At 42.6% G+C, this 16,234-nt stretch overlaps 1 protein-coding gene across 4 annotated transcripts in view; it reads right to left on the reverse strand.

Annotated features, from left to right (window-relative positions):
- The window catches only part of CCBE1 (collagen and calcium binding EGF domains 1), a 224,348-nt gene that overhangs the window by 8,784 nt on the left and 199,330 nt on the right, over positions 1 to 16,234 (reverse strand). The window contains exon 11 of one of the 4 annotated variants that reach the window (XM_048851673.2): positions 10,111 to 10,367. The exons of the other annotated variants lie outside the window; for them this stretch is intronic. Coding sequence (XP_048707630.2) covers positions 10,365 to 10,367 — 3 coding nt within the window. The 3' untranslated portion in view covers positions 10,111 to 10,364. Of the gene's footprint in view, positions 1 to 10,110; positions 10,368 to 16,234 lie in introns of those variants that run through there. 4 annotated transcript variants of the gene reach the window in all.

Raw genomic sequence — 16,234 nt, forward strand, 5'->3', positions numbered from 1 at the left:
TTAATCCAAAATTTGATCCAAATTTAATCCAAACCATTTCAAAAATGGCTTTGTAAAGATGAAAAATATTAAAATGATAACATTTCAATAAAAATACGAGATTTTTAAAAAAGAAAACTTTTTAAAAATATTTTCAAAAAGAAAGGCACACAAACGGCTTTTTGATTAAAATCTTTTCATTCAAAAAATTTCAACAGCTGTGGTTGTTGGCTTTGCTGTGGTCATGGACATATTTCATAGAAAGCGAATGACACAGATTCACTGATAACATGCCTGCTCAATATTTTTTTGATGTCAGTTGCAGACTTAGAATAACTAAGAGCATACTGACAGGTTTCAGAGTAACAGCCGTGTTAGTGTGTATTTGCAAAAAGAAAAGGAGTACTTGTGGCACCTTAGAGACTAACCAATTTATTTCATCCGATGAAGTGAGCTGTAGCTCACGAAAGCTTATGCTCAAATAAATTGGTTAGTCTCTAAGGTGCCACAAGTACTCCTTTTCTAAGAACATCCTGTTCTCTAAAGGGGAAAAGTTGTGTGTATCGTTAAATCCTCCAGAGGTTAACGCTTACTTCTCACTGACATGCTTCCAGTCTTCCCACCAACATCTCACTTATAAGCAAAACCCCCACAAACGATTATGGACTATGCATATTTTGGGCCCAACCTTGCAGCAAATAGCTCATGCCAGTGACACTTACTCACCTGACGGAGCACTAGTCATGTTGACTGAAGGTTTTCTCTCTATCACCAGGTAAAAATACCTTCTTAAAACTCACATCTTCCACAATGTCTTCTAACAATGATTTCTCCAAGATAGCAATTCCAATTCAAATCAGACATGTCTGTGTGTTTTAATTGTCTTGCCTCTGACTGTTTTAGCACCCAACCTCCCCAGACAAGCTGTCCCAGAGAACTAGTAGAAACTCCTATAGAAGTAAATGCTGTGGGATTGGCCTTTAAGATTATATGCTTATTGGGAAAGATACTATGTATTTTATACATTGATACAGCTCCAAATACACTGGTGGTTCTCTATTATAATTTGTAACGTGGTAGTTCCCAGAGGTCCCCATCAGAATTGGGGCCTGTGCTAGGCTCTGTACAAAACACATAGAAGACCGTCCCTACCCCCAGGATTTTACAGCCTAAACAAATAAATACAGACTAGATGTGTGTTCAAGAACACAACTGCAGCTAAGGTTTACAACACATATGTAACACATCAGCAGCATCTACCAAAGCCATGTTGGCATACAGGAAAGTGAAGGAGGCCTAACTGAATGGACGTGGCAACAGCCCTAATTCAGGTAGATGAGAGGGGTCTATCAGCTTTGAGTGGTTTGCTTTGGAGGGTGCTTTTATGTAAGCCTATCAAGATAATAAAGAGCTTAGTGCATGTTTGCGGCATTTAAAGGGTAGCTGGCTATTTGTTCACATTTATTGCAGGTTGTGTCCTATCCTTTACAAAATTCAACTGCCCAAAGCTATTTATGTAAAACTCACCCCCAAGCCTGAAAACCCCCCATACTTCTTGATTTTTTTTTTTTTAATTTTTTGTTGCTAAACCCTCATTAACTCCACTCATGCTGTCTCACTCTGTCTGCCAGGGCTTAAGAAGTGCTTTTTTTAAAAAGCAACCAATTAGCACCTCATCAGCTCCAATTAGAGGAGACAAAAGCAGTGTAAAGATAACTCAATGAGAGGGGGTGGCACAACATCATGTAATCACTTAAGACAGCATTGAGCATTCACTGTGCTAACTGTGCTGGGCCTATTCACCTTTTTTTCTTCCCTTTAGATGCATTTAAGACTGTTTTGCTGGGAAGCCAGGCCTCCCAGGAGTCTCATAGTTCCCCATTCAGGGACTACCTGTTTACAGCTCACAGAGCAGAAGGACCTAAACAATCCTATATTGTACGCTTAGTGCTTCCTTAAACGTAGGCCTCAATAATGGCATGTTTTCAGTGGCTGGGCAGAATAAGTTAAAGGCTGGCTTTATACTCATTAAGTGTTCTAGCTGTACTGTCTTCTAATTACACGGGAGGGCAACAATATAGTTTTTTCAATGAGAGTTCTTTGGAGCAGTTAATTTGGTGCCTGTACTAAATGCCCCAAACATTAATTAGTGTGGAAGGAACCCTAATTTCCTCAGGAGCTTTCCTCTCCATTTACTCCCCTTGTTTTCACATAGGCTTGGATGAGCCTCTATAATGAAATTACCTCATTAATGCCTTTATTCTTGCACAGTAACTCATTCAAGATCTACCATTTAGCTTTAATTTAATGCTGTCAAAAGCAAAAGGTGCATTCACGGCTTTGATGAGTGAATTTTTTTCTCTCTAAAGGGTGGACAGATTTAAATTATTAAGATGGCAAGTAGTGAGTTATAATTGGATACAAGCAGCACTTCAGTGAATATTAAATGCTTTCAAAGCCTGGCCTATGTAGTCTGCTGACTATTAACTGTGTCCAGCAGGTTTTTCTGTGGTTTCTGAATTAACGGCATCTTAACTACTGTGACGCAAATTAAGTTTAATTTTTCTTTATAAAACCAGTGGCGATGCCTTTTATCCACATGACATTCAGTTCAGTTTTTCCCATTGTCCTAGCCTGACCTCATCACTTGCTACTACTGGGAATCTGGGGCTTCATCCTGTACTCCTTATGCACACACAAAACTCCCACAGTGCCTAATGGGAGACTTGCCCGAGTGAGGAGTACAGGATAGGGATGAATTGCAACTGCCACTTAGCTCTTGATGCTCCCTATAGGGTAACCAAAGCCAAATGAGCTTTCAGGTAGAATCCACCTATCTGACACACAAACAAGCTTGCATTTCCTTTTTAAAAGTAATGATACTTAGCACTTATATAGAAGTTTTCATCCATAGAACTCAAAGGACTTACAACTGCCTTCACCAAACAGGGGCACTCCACCAGAGGAGTAAATCACATCATGGAACAAGCCGCTACACTTACACTGAGAGAACCTGCTTTAATACAGAAAAAAAAAAAGACAAAAAACCCCACAAACTGCACGCTCCTTGTTGTCACCTACCACCTCACACAAGAACTCATATGGGGTATCATGAAACAATTATAACTCATACTTGATGGGGCCTACATCCTAAAAGAAACCTTTCCCAAACCCCCTCTTCTGGCCTTCAAATAACCCCCCACCTCATCAAGCTCATCATCGGACGCAAGCTCCCTGCACACGAGGACACACCAACTCAAAGCAGCACCAGACCCTGCCATAATACCAGACATAAAACCTGCAGACAGATCTCCACTGCTACAATGATCAACACTCCTCAGAACACACCTTTCAAGCTTAAGCTTATGCTCAAATAAATTGGTTAGCGAAAGCTTATGCTCAAATAAATTGGTTAGTCTCTAAGGTGCCACTAGTACTCCTTTTCTTTTTGCGAATACAGACTAACACGGCTGCTACTCTGAAACCTTTCAAGATCTGTGGGTCCTACACATATCTATCACAACATGTGGTATACCTCATCCAGTGCACTAAATGCCCTGGTAATAACGATGTGGGTGAAAGCAGACAAACACTATGCTCTCAAACTCACACAGGAAAATGGTAAAAGTTAAAAACACTGTATCACCCACGGATGAACACTTCACAAAACAATCACTCTATTTCTGACCTCTCAGTCCGTACACTCAGAGGAAACCTTCACAGAACCTAAAAATCATTACAACAATCTGTAACCCACTAGCCCCCTTTTTTTGTCCAGTGACTTCAGAGGTGTTAACTGCCCACTTCACTTTGACAGGTTTCAGAGTAACAGCCGTGTTAGTCTGTATTCGCAAAAAGAAAAGGAGTACTTGTGGCACCTTAGAGACTAACCAATTAAGCTCATGCTCAAATATATTGGTTAGTCTCTAAGGTGCCACAAGTACTCCTTTTCTTTTCACTTCACTTTGAGTGGTCTCCTGCAACATGTGCTAATGCCTTTTCTTAACAATCTGTTCTACCTTGTATCTAGCTGTAACACTCTGAGGCCTGGTCTACACTGCAAAGTTAGGCTGACGTAAGCCACCTTGCGTTGACATAGTTGTGCATGTGTCTACACTTGTATTTATTTCCCACCGATGTAAGTGCCCCGTTACACCAACATCGTAACACCACCTCCCTGAGCAGTCTTGAGCCAGGGTCGATTTATAGAGGTCAGCGCAGCGCAAGTGTAGACACTGCATTACCTATGTCGACCCCAACAGTCCTCTGGAGGCTGTCCCACAATGCCTCACACTGACCGTGGTGGTCACAATTGTGAACTCCACTGCTGAGGGTTCATGTAGACCGGCAGCCAGCGGACTCCACGCCCAACTTTAAAATCCCTGCGATTTTTTGAAATGCCTGTCCCTGGTTGTCCAGCTCGGTGAGCACACCTCTATCTGGTCTCCATAAGTGTGTGCAACTGCCCATGCTGGCTGGATGCTCCAGACAAGCTCCAGCCTGGAGTAGACAGGAGATATAGGATCTCCTGGCCTGTGGGGAGAAGAGGCTTTGCAGGCACAACTCTGAACCAGTGATAGAAACATCAACATCTACAAGCAGATTGCCCAGGGAATGCAGGAAAAGGGATATGACAAGGATGAGCAGCACAGCCATGCGAAAGCCTGGGAACTATGGCAGGCATACCAGAAGGGCAGGGAGACCGACGGTTAATCCAGTGCCATCCGCAGACCTTCCACTTTTACAATGAGCTGCATGCTGTACTTCGTGGAGACTCTGCCTCCCCCCACCCACACAAACCACTGTGGATACCCCTGAGGAGCCTAAGTCACAGGCCTCTCTCGGGAACAGCGATGAGGAGGAGATGGACAAGAAAGAGGAGGCGGCATACTGGGGACAGGCGACTGAGTGAGGGGGTCCAGCTGTGCCACGAACCAGGACCTGGTTTTGACTCCACCTCAGTCCAGTCCGTCCCAGCAGCCGAGCATGGGCAAGCCCAATGCTGGGGAAGGAGCCTTGGGCAAAGGTGTAAATACATTTTCCATTACACTGGTGGCACCCCCCCCAAACTGAGCAGGACACAGGTATTGACTGCCCATTAATTTACTTGTGCTAGAAGAGAGAGTAATACAACAAAGACAGGTAGAGTTGCTATCTGCTTTTCATTCCCCTCTAGAATGGGATGTATGGGGGGGGGGGCATGCGGAGCACTTTATTTATGGACAGAGCGATGTCTCTTGAATCCTGCAGAGAGATTCTGATGAAACTTCCATGGAGGTATTCTGCAATCCTCTCCCAAAGAAGCCTTACTTCGTCCTCTGCAGAGGACAGTTTCCCATGCCAGTTAATGATAACTTCACCAGGCACCATTGCTGTAAACAGTCTAGTAGCATACAGGCCTGTGCTCTCTGTGCCTTTGTTACTCTCTCAGGCATGTATCTTGGGCATGAGATATCAGCTAAAACTATCACCACCTGGGGGAAATGGTGCAGTATTCAGTGCCACTGCCCTATGATCACAATTTCATGCAAACGAGCTGAGCGTGGCACTGGGAATCAGGTACTCCAAAGCAGAAGTGTCAATAAACTTGTTTAACACTTTCAGGGAGCAAGGGAAGGAAGGCAGCTCTGAATCTTGAGTTTCACATAAAAAGAAAAGGAGGACTTGTGGCACCTTAGAGACTAACAAATTTATCTGAGCATAAGCTTTCATGAGCTACAGCTCACTTCATCGGATGCATTCAGTAGAAAATACAGTGGGGAGATTTTATATACACAGAGAACATGAAACAATGGGTGTTACCATACACGCTGTAAGGAGAGTGATCAGGTAAGGTGAGCTATTACCAGCAAGGGTGGGGGGGACCTTTTGTAGTGATAATCAAGGTGGGCCATTTGCAGCAGTTGACAAGACAGTGTGAGGAACAGTAGGGGGTGGGAAGTAAACATGGGGAAATAGTTTTACTTTGTGTAATGACACATCCACTCCCGTTCTGTTCCTACTGTACTGACAATAGTACCTTTATGTGTTTTATCTGCAGACGCAGCCATGGCAGGCTTGAAGGGGACCCCTCCACACCTGAGGAATGACTCTCCCAGATAAGGATGAGGAAAAAAAGAGGACATGTTCTGTGAGATCCTGTAAGCCAATGCTGCATCAGACCTTGAACAGAGGGCCTGGAGGGTGAATATTGCGGACTGTTTGGAGAAGGAAAGCGTGGACAGGAGAAAGGTGCAGGAAACGGAGAGGGAGATGCTTCCTGTGCTTGCAATGGTCATGACAGTAGTGCAGATCTCTGCAGGCTCCAGGCTTCTGTCTGAGATGGCAGATAGCAACAAGTACCACGCTGATTCATTGGAAATAGGTGCAAAAATTATGGGATAAAGATAACATTATGGGATGTACAACACTGAATTATGGGAAGGTGATCCTTTTCTCCTGGTCACCACTGTGCGAGTCGTTTCTGCCCCACCGTGATTGGCCAAAACTAGCCAAAAGACAGTGCGCTGGATGGTGGCAGGTTGGATACTGGGATACCTACCCGTGGTGCACCACACTCTGCATTGACACAAGCACTCCTGGTGAGTTCACACACCGCCAACACAAGGAGCCATGTATGCACATGCATAAACGATATAGTAACTTTGGCAGTTATATGCTGATGTACCTTGGGTCAGCAAAACTTTGTAATGTAGCCATGGCCCATGCACCTTTCCCAGACCTGAAGAAGAGCTCTGTGTAAGTGCCAAAACTTGTCGCTTTTGCTCCAATAAAAGATATTACCTCACCCGCCTTGTCTCCATCATATCCTGGGACCAACACAACTACAACACCACTGCAAGCAAAAACCTTTGTCAGTTTCATCAATCACAAGCTTCAGAAAAAATCCTGATCGTGACAAGGAAATGATGTACTTAAAGGTGTTATGTGCACAGAAACGAGTGAAGTCCAGGGATGTTTTGCATTATATTTTATCTGTGTGAAGTGTATGCTCTGAAATGGTGTTAGACTGGCATGCCTGGAGACTGAAGGCCTGTATTTATCCACAGGCAAGTTGTAGCATGGGTAGTGGCAATGCAAGCGGCCCTGCCAATGCATTTCAACTCTGTCCTGGAGGCATCGGTCCTATGCATAAAAGAATAGTTGAGGATCCATGTGACAATAATGTTTCCTTTTTATTTATTTATTTTTTATTATTATTAGTGGCCTGATCCCAAGCCCACTGCCTTTAATGGAAAGACTCCCATTAACTCCACAGGGCTTTGGATCAGGCCCTTGTTCATTAATTTGCTATTAATTGTTTGATGTTTATATGCTGCTTAGAAGATGTGAAATGCTGTATTTCCTAAGAGCTGAGTCGTACAGTTTTATTTTCTCCCGGGAAAGAAGGCACAAGAAGATTTGCTCAACAGGAAATCTTTGGTTTTGTTATATAAAAATAATAATTGAGTTTAATTAACAGAGGACCATACAGAATGGGCTGTTTTTTGCAGTTTTTTTGTCTTCATATTATTTGCAGGTGCAAGTTAGGTAATTTGCAATACCCGAATACTTGATTTCGGAGAGAAACAGTAGTGACAATAAACTTTGTCTACAGTTAAGTGTGGATGCAAAGTCACATGCTCATTCATGTGTGTCAACAATTTGTGGTCACAGAAACTGAGGGAAGATTTCAGAAATCTGGTCCTTGATCTTTAATCCATTGCTCATCTTCCCTCTTTTCTTCCTTTCTAAATGATCTAAGATACTTTAAATGGAGGAATATTTACTTTGATGCTTTAGTGCTTAACCTGGCTCAACACCATTCCCCCTGCCTCCGGCTGAATATTGTCAAAATTGCATACAGAAGAGATCATAATGGGAAATAGAGAGGTAATACCTTATCCTATGCTAATCATTACCTGCTGGGACCCCCCAGGCACCCAAATTGCGTAATGGTCGTCTGGTTACTATCCTTGAAATCTGGCCCATTACAAGGGCTTGCCTGTTATTTCTGGGGGGAGATAAGGGGAATGAGGTAGAGGAAATGGGATTTGAGGGCCAGGAGCTTTTTATTTCCTGTCTTTGTTACAGATTTTTCTCAATTTGGTTTGTTTTTTTTAAATGGCTCCTTTAAGCCACATATCTGTGCTCTCTGATGTGCACTGGGGCGGGGGGCACTAATTAGGGGCTCAGCTCTCTTCTAGCCCTTTTCAGTGTTGCAGGCGTCCTCTCCAGAGCTCCTCATTGATAGATTGAGTGCCACTGGAGAGAGGACAACTTGAATCTCCTCAAGGGCTTGCACAGCATCACGCTGGCTGCACATTGAAATACTGCACAGTACATTACCAGGAGCCACTCAACCCAAGGAAAACCATCTGGCAAAGGAGTTCCATCTCAGCTGGATGTTCACAACACATGAGAGTCCCTGAGCATGTTCAGATATGCGCTCTTATAGCATGGTGCTGAGTAGGGCATTAAATCCCTATTTAGAAGGTATGTACCAATTTTCCAGTAGACCTCCAAGCACTGTATTATTGACTAGCTAGCAAATGAAAGTTACCTTTAAAAAAAACCAAAAAGTGTTGCTGTAGGGAAGTCTTTGGGAATTTGGGGAGGGAGGAGTCAAAAGCTGAAAGGCCATTAAGGTCTACAGATTGGATTAATGTCCAACACTATATTCAAAGTTGAATGTAAAAACAATGCAATGAAACCGAGGTAAAGAAAATAGCTTGTTGAAAATGTGGCTGCCCATTTCCTCCAAAGGTTAGGCACACACAAACAAATCAGGCCCTCCACTGGTTCCTGGTTCAAAGCCTTGGTCCTGATCTTCAAATCCCTTGGTGGAACAAGTGCAGCTACATTAGAGGCTGCATCTCCACCTACGTATCACCACCACAGTTGCACTCCTCTGGGACAATGCAGATCACAGAGCCCAGTGTGAAGAATGTAGGTAAGAGCTAGGGGCAAGCCATTCTCATTTGAATGCACTGGCTGCAGAACAAACTTCCAGAAGAGCGGAGTCTTATCCAGTTTGAGCACATGTAGGTCATGCTGTAAAATCTTCAGCTTTGCTAAAGCCTTTCTAACATAAGCCGATGGTGTTCACAGCAACAACCCTTCCACCAGCACCCATTCTCTCCCCCTCCAAAATCCCCCAAAAAACAAAAGAAACAAAAAAACCCACTCTCCTGCAAGAAGAGCCAAGAACTCCGTGAAGTCCATCGGGGCCCTTGTTATACCAGGCACTCAGATACTATGGCGATGGTTGCCAGTACAAAACAGTAAGAGGAAGAAACAGAGCAGTGGGGTCAGAAATATAAGAAATGTTATCCTATAAATTAAGAAATGCACCCCTCTTAAAACTTTTGGATTTGGTCAACTAACTAGCTTTCGCTACAAGGGCTATTCCTTTGTCCAAACTACCCTAGCCAGCTGAAAAAGGTGAATTGTCCAAGGAGCCTGATGAAGGTATCTATCAGGTAACCCATCTGTAAATATGGCTCCATCATCCAAAGGGGAGTATTTAAATTTGCAGTGGAGATGAGGGCCTTGTTTACTAAAAGAGGAAATAGTTTGATGTAGGTCCAGTGGCAACACTGAAGGGAAGTAAATTGTGTGTGTGAGAATGATTTGATGGAAAAATTAGTTTCTGATGATTGATGATCCTGAGCTTCAACGTAACAAATCATGCAACTCTCATGACAATGTAAAGGCTCACAGTTTACATATTTTGAGAAGTGATTACTCCTGGACTAGGACAGGGGGTTGAGATGATGACAGAGCAGTAGATCTAAACTTCTTCTTCTTATGTGGCATCTCTATTACTGAAGGTTTGCAATCACGGTAGCCCATTCTGTATGGTCCTCTGTTAATCTCTATGTGGATAAATAGTCTTTTTGATCCACACAGGATACCACATCGCCCATCCCAAATTTTTTTTTCTGCCTGTGTTCTTCTGCCATCAATCTTCCTGAAAGGGCCTGTAAGCATGCATCGCTCACTGAACCTCTTTAGAACATGTCCTGCAAATAGATTCTTTTCTTTCCCTGTACAATCTGTCACAAGCATTTGCCAAGTTCTAATAATCTCCAATACTTTGTAGTGGGTTATATGATCTATGATATTTTCAGAATTCTTCTGTAACACCATAAATGAAAGGATTGTAATTTCTTTATTATTGACTGTTCTTTTATGATCAGTTATGTCCATGTTTCACAGCCATAATTTAGCACAGAGCAAATGTAAGTTTTTAAGAGTTGGAATCTTGTCGTCAGATTTATGTCCCTTTTCCTCAGATGTTTATTCTTCCAGAATGTCTCTTTCGCTCTTGCTATTTTGATGCTGACATCAGTTTCCAATTTTCCATCTTCTGTAATGATGCTTCCTGAGTAGCAAGCCCTAAGTTACTGTGAGAAAAAGAGAAACAGGAAGAGAGGAATAACTCAAACAAATAAAAGCACATACAAATGACATTTTTGAGGAAATGTAAGATTATGAGGATGAAAAAGTGGGCAGATTTTTAAAATGAGGAAGAAAATGGTTAATAACCAGGCTGAAGTAAAAATTGCAGAATCAAGGTATTGAGCAGACCTCACTAAGGGAACAAATAGAGGGAGTAAGGAAAAGATGTAAGTAGCAGTGAGGCACCATAGTGCTAGCAGAAATACAGTTTGCAGACATGACCCTGGGTCTCATGTCGGCATCTCATAGCTGGTACTGTAGGATAGAAAACATCATGGATAGATGAAAACCGAGCAAAAGCTGCAGTTGATCCAGTACTGTTGGACTGTAGCAGAACAAACATATTGGGAAGTAAACCAGTTTTGAGGAATTATGAGCTGTTTGGAGCTGGCGCTATTGTTTTGTACATTACCTCGCACAGTGGCATTGTGGGCCATGATTGGGTCTCCTAGGTGCTACAGTAAGACAAATATATAAACGAAGCTAACTAACTAAAATAAATAAAAGAATAGGATGCACTCTAAAGAGCAGGACTTTGCAAACAATTTCCCCCAGAACAATACCTTGACCAGCCTTCGGGATGGGTAGACAGTAGCAAATTGGAAAGTTGGCCAAAAAAAAAAAAAAAAACCAATCAATGCTGATCACGGAAAGGTTTTAGATTTGTAAGGCAATAAGAGTCATTTTAAAGGTAATGTAGCCCATATAGGGGAGACAGGCAGTGTACTAGTGCCCCCTTCTGTTCATGGAGAGCCTCAAAAGAAGAGGCAGAGCAGTAAGGAGACCATACGCTGGGGAGGGGGAAAATAAGCGCATGAGAATGCGAAGGGTAGCTTTACAGAGGCAATCAGAGGAGAAAGTGACAAGTATAAGAGTGGATGAAGAAACAAGGAGGACATATTACCAACAGTGACACTGATCATGTAAAGGCCTTGAGGAATTAGAAGAAGAACATAAAGAGGAAAATCGGGTTCAATACACAAAAATGTTAGATGCAGTTCATCTGAATGGAAATGTTAAAGGTCAGATGCAAAATGAATGGAAAAGAAAACAGGGACCATAAAAGCCTGTGCAGGGATGATTTCGGTGTCTTGGACTTACCTGAAATATGGCTGGGAAGCAAGATATCAGAGAATGTATATATTGGGGATATGCATTATTAAGAGATGTCAGGGAGACTTGAAAGAAGTGAAGGAAAGTCTTCCTATAGCAGCTGCCTGGCAGGGCCAACCCTCCTTGTTTCCAGATGCTGACGAGGTTCAGGCGGGAGGTTCACTCCTTTTCAGCCGCAAGTTTCAATGCTTGGTTTCAGCCCAGAAGTGAATTTTAGCCAAAATCCCTTCACTCTTTTTGGAGTTATGGAAAAGTGAAAAAAAAAAATGAATGAATTTGATTTAACATGGGGAAAAAATGGTAAGACCCTTTTAGCTCAAACATAACTCAACGCTAGCTGGTCTTTACAATTTGAAATATTCACAGAGGCTGGAGACTCACGGAGATCTAGGTTCTTTCATTGTTTCTTCTTTTCCCCTCCAAGAAAGAATAGTAGTTATAAGATTTACAAACTCAGAGCCTCATCAGCTGGGTGATAGTAACTTTTGCTAATGCTGGGAGCTGTGATGCTATCTGTGGTTATAAGTTATTTACATGATACATCTGTCCCTGTGAGCCTACTGCTGTAGTCCCCAGGTGCTGTAGATGGATAATTGAAGCCAGTGTTCAGAAGAGAAGGTCAGATCTCCATCCCGCTCTTTAGTGTAATCACTAGGCACACTTGAGTGCACTGCTGGTCTCTCTCTGGGGAATGCTAGAGTAAAAGGTGAGTCTTTCAGCCTGAGGGATGGGATCAGACGAAAATGTCACATTTATCCAAACGTTCTTCTCGTTGGATGGTAAGGTTGATAAAATCAGGAGCTCAGAATGCATTATAAACAGGGATAGTCTGCACCTCACTATTCACAATCACAGAATGTTCCTATTTGGGCTTACTTAGCTCTCTCTTACTCCTCTCTGCAGATGAGCCCCGCCCCTTCTCCTCCTGACCTGCTAATGCTAGAGAAAGTGCTAACCTACAACTATCTGTTCCTATTTCTGTCTGTAACTTAACATGTCAGATATAGATGCTTCACAGGGGATTATGCAACTGCCTTACTTATCACATGTGGTCCATGCACTGATTAATTCCTACATATGACCGGTGTCTATGTAGAATACCTGCTCAAGTGTTCAATTTATTTGGATCAAAAGAGCCATGGCATAATCAAGCATTTAGTTGAATGAGCAATTCACTTTGAATAGCACAAATATTTGGATTCAAGTGTATGTCAGTAACAATCAATTGAAATCTTAATAATGAAAGCCTGTGGGAACAAAATGGGTACAAAAGAGAGGGAAAGATTCTTTGTGGGGGTAAGTCATTGCAGAATGACTACCCAAGAGGTTTCCCCACTGCAAATATACAGGTTAGTTAGGTTCTGAGCTAGAGCAGAATGGGACACAGAGCTGACGATGAATCAGTCTGGCTAAAGTACACAAGTACAACCCACCTTCATATCCTGTCCTTTGTTTTCTTTGGTTTTAAAAGTCTAGGATGAGAAAAATGATAACCTCTTGATGTTAAAAGAATGTAAGGAAGTTGCAGGACCTGCTGGCACCACTGGGTAATTTTAACTAGCCAAGCACACACTGGTTGAATGGCCGCTGGGGCCTGGTTAGGGGAAGTAATTATTCTCACATGCTATTTGGGAGGCGCTAACTCACAACTCAGCCTTGTGAAATACATCAGAGTTAATAACGGCAGCAAGTGTAGGGCACTCCCGTGATTAAAAGTGCCCTGTGCACAGTTAGGGTTGACACTGTAATGCAGGGTGACTTTCTGAAACAGGTGACTCAGTGACTATGAACTTTAAATGGGTAGATTTTTAAAATGAGGAGGAAAATTGTTAATAACAGGCTGAAGGGTTAAAACAAAAAATAAAAACTCAAACCACAGAGTTTTGGAATCTCGCAAAGAACGTCATCTTTGAGGCACAGAAGGTGTGAGTACCTCTAAAAAGAAAAGGCAATGAGTAGAGAAAAACTACATGGTTAAGCTTCCACATGAGCTTATTAGGGCTAAAAAAAAAAAGCATCCTTTAAAGAACAGAAAATGCTTTCGGGATGACATCAATAGACAGGAAGATGCAGAGCCAAGGAAGATATTAACTGTAAATTCAAAAAAGGACACAAGGCCAATCTGACTAAGGCACCTCTTCTGTCACAAATACTTTCCCATCTCCGCCCTCCAATGTGTCTGTAAGTGTCTAACCTGTGCCAGGGAAACCCCTGTGAACACAGACTATCCACAGGGCTGCAACACTGCTAGCACCAATGGCCACCCACAGAGCTTTGGAGAGCTGCAGTGACAGTCCCTCAGATGAATGAAGTGAGCTGTGGCTCACGAAAGCTCATGCTCAAATAAATTGGTTAGTCTCTAAGGTGCCACAAGTACTCCTTTTCTTTTTGCGAATACAGACTAACACGGCTGTTCCTCTGAAACCAGTCCCTCAGAAGTGAACCTGGTGTGAACCTGGTGTGGCCAAATGATTTCGGAGTGAGTGGGTGTGGAATAAATACACTTTGAAGGAATGTGAGCTGAATGAGCACAGCACAGAGAATCACCCATGAGAGCTAGTACCTTTCATAGGGAAATGGCAGTAGGAGTGTGAGCCTGTTGATGCTCCCAAACTCTACGGGGCATTGTAATTCAGGGCGTTCCTCTAGTGTAATGCCAGGTAGTAGGGGACAAAAGACAGGGACAAGGCTCCTCTCACTCAGCAATTCTGAAATATGTTTTTGAAAACGAAGTAAATTCCCAAACAAAAAGCTCTGTTATTCTAAAGTTAAAGGTCAAGCGTATGTACAATACCACTTATTTAAAGGTTAGAACGAAACACTTCAGAAAAACATTGTAAAGATCAATAAACAGGCACTGGAAAACCAGGAAATTCTGAGTTAAAGTTAAACTTCGTCATAGATTAATAGATTCCAAGGCTAGAAGGGACCACTGTGATCATCTAGTCTGAGCTCCTGTATAACACAGGGCGTAGAATTTCTCCAAAATAATTCCTAGGGCAGATCTTTCAGAAGAATATCCAAGCTTGATTTAAAAGCTGACAGTGATGGAAACTCCATCCTGACCCATGGCAAGTTGTTCCAATGGTTAATTACTCTCATCATTAAAAATTTACACCTTATTTCCAGTCTTTAACCTAAGCTGGTAGAAATAAGCTTAGGGGGTCTTTCATATGGGTCCCCACATCTGTACCCTAGAGTTCAGAGCGGGGAGGGAACCCTGACAATAAATAAAATAAAATAATAATAATTAATAATTCCTCATGCCTTTGATTGGGTACACTCTGGAACTGCTAGCACTGTACCACTATGTGTGGAATTGGGAACAAAGACAGACTGGACATGGTAACCTTAGGGCAATTTAATCGAGGAAATATGGACACGTTGAATTTCCCTAATGATTCAACTGTGCCATCTGCTGGGGAGCCATGGAAATACAGCACTGTAACTGACTTTTAATACAGAAGGTAACGAGGAACTCTAGATTTCAGAGGAACAGCCGTGTTAGTCTGTATTCGCAAAAAGAAAAGGAGTACTTGTGGCACCTTAGAGACTAACCAATTTATTTGAGCATGAGCTTTCGTGAGCTACAGCTCACGAAAGCTCATGCTCAAATAAATTGGTTAGTCTCTAAGGTGCCACAAGTACTTCTTTTCTTTTTGAGGAACTCTAGAGCGTCTTTTAGTTATTTAGCTGACTCTGCATGGGATGATTATTTTCACCCAGTAATTTCTTCTGGTAGTTTCATGTGCCTCTTGATATGAAGCATTGGTCACCCGTTGCTTTTCCCATTATGCTCCCTGCCTGTGGAATCTCCTTACTCTGGCGACTTACGCAGAGTCTCCTACAGCTTTCAATTAGTTGACATTTTATTTAATTAGTTCTGCATTCGTTTATCAAAGGCTTGATCCCACAGTGCCTAAGGTCAAGCTTCCCAGATGGCTCCCTGTTTTGCACTGTTGGGAAGTGTTCAGAGGTACCTGCCAGAAGAGCACCCTATAAAGAGAAGTGATTGATTAATCATAGAAGCTAGAGGTGGAAAAGCCTGTTAGGTCCATTACTCTATGTATATAAGTAAGAAAGGCAACAGCTGAGGAGAGTGAAAATATAGTTCTTTCTTCTGAGCTTCCTGCCTCCAAAACCCATGGATCCATAGCCTCACCCCACTAAGACTAACTCCAAACATTCCCTTTTATGCAGCTGATATGAAGGGATTATACTATAGCAGGACAGAATCAAACAGCAGTGCCTGGAGGTCAGGGAGGTGAGAGATTCCAGCCAAACTGAGGGTCCTTCCAGGTAAAGGATAAAGTAGACTGGTGGTGCTGGGGACACTTACACTGCAGCTGTGTATGCTGACCCTCTCCTCTGGCTAGAGGATTGTGGCTAGAGCCTGTCAAGCCAGATCCTGACAATGAATTCAAGTATACTGAGAAAGAAAATAGAAATGGGGAGAAGAGAGAGCAAGCAATGGACTCATGTCATACACTGTGCATTATTGTTGCGTCTGCCGACATACTGAGCCAGTGCTGTGGATGTGAGTTCTTTTGAGTGGCTGAAATAGACAGTGGAACATCCTTTGTTCACAGCCAAAAATCTACAGATTAGCACTACCCCGGTTAGATCTGATGCCAGCTGCCAGGCACAGATGTTGATTGTGCTGTAGTTTATTATTCGTAGCTCCTGATTAGACATGTCC

Source organism: Caretta caretta, chromosome 5, assembly GCF_965140235.1.
Source record: "Caretta caretta isolate rCarCar2 chromosome 5, rCarCar1.hap1, whole genome shotgun sequence".
Classification (NCBI taxonomy): domain Eukaryota; kingdom Metazoa; phylum Chordata; order Testudines; family Cheloniidae; genus Caretta; species Caretta caretta.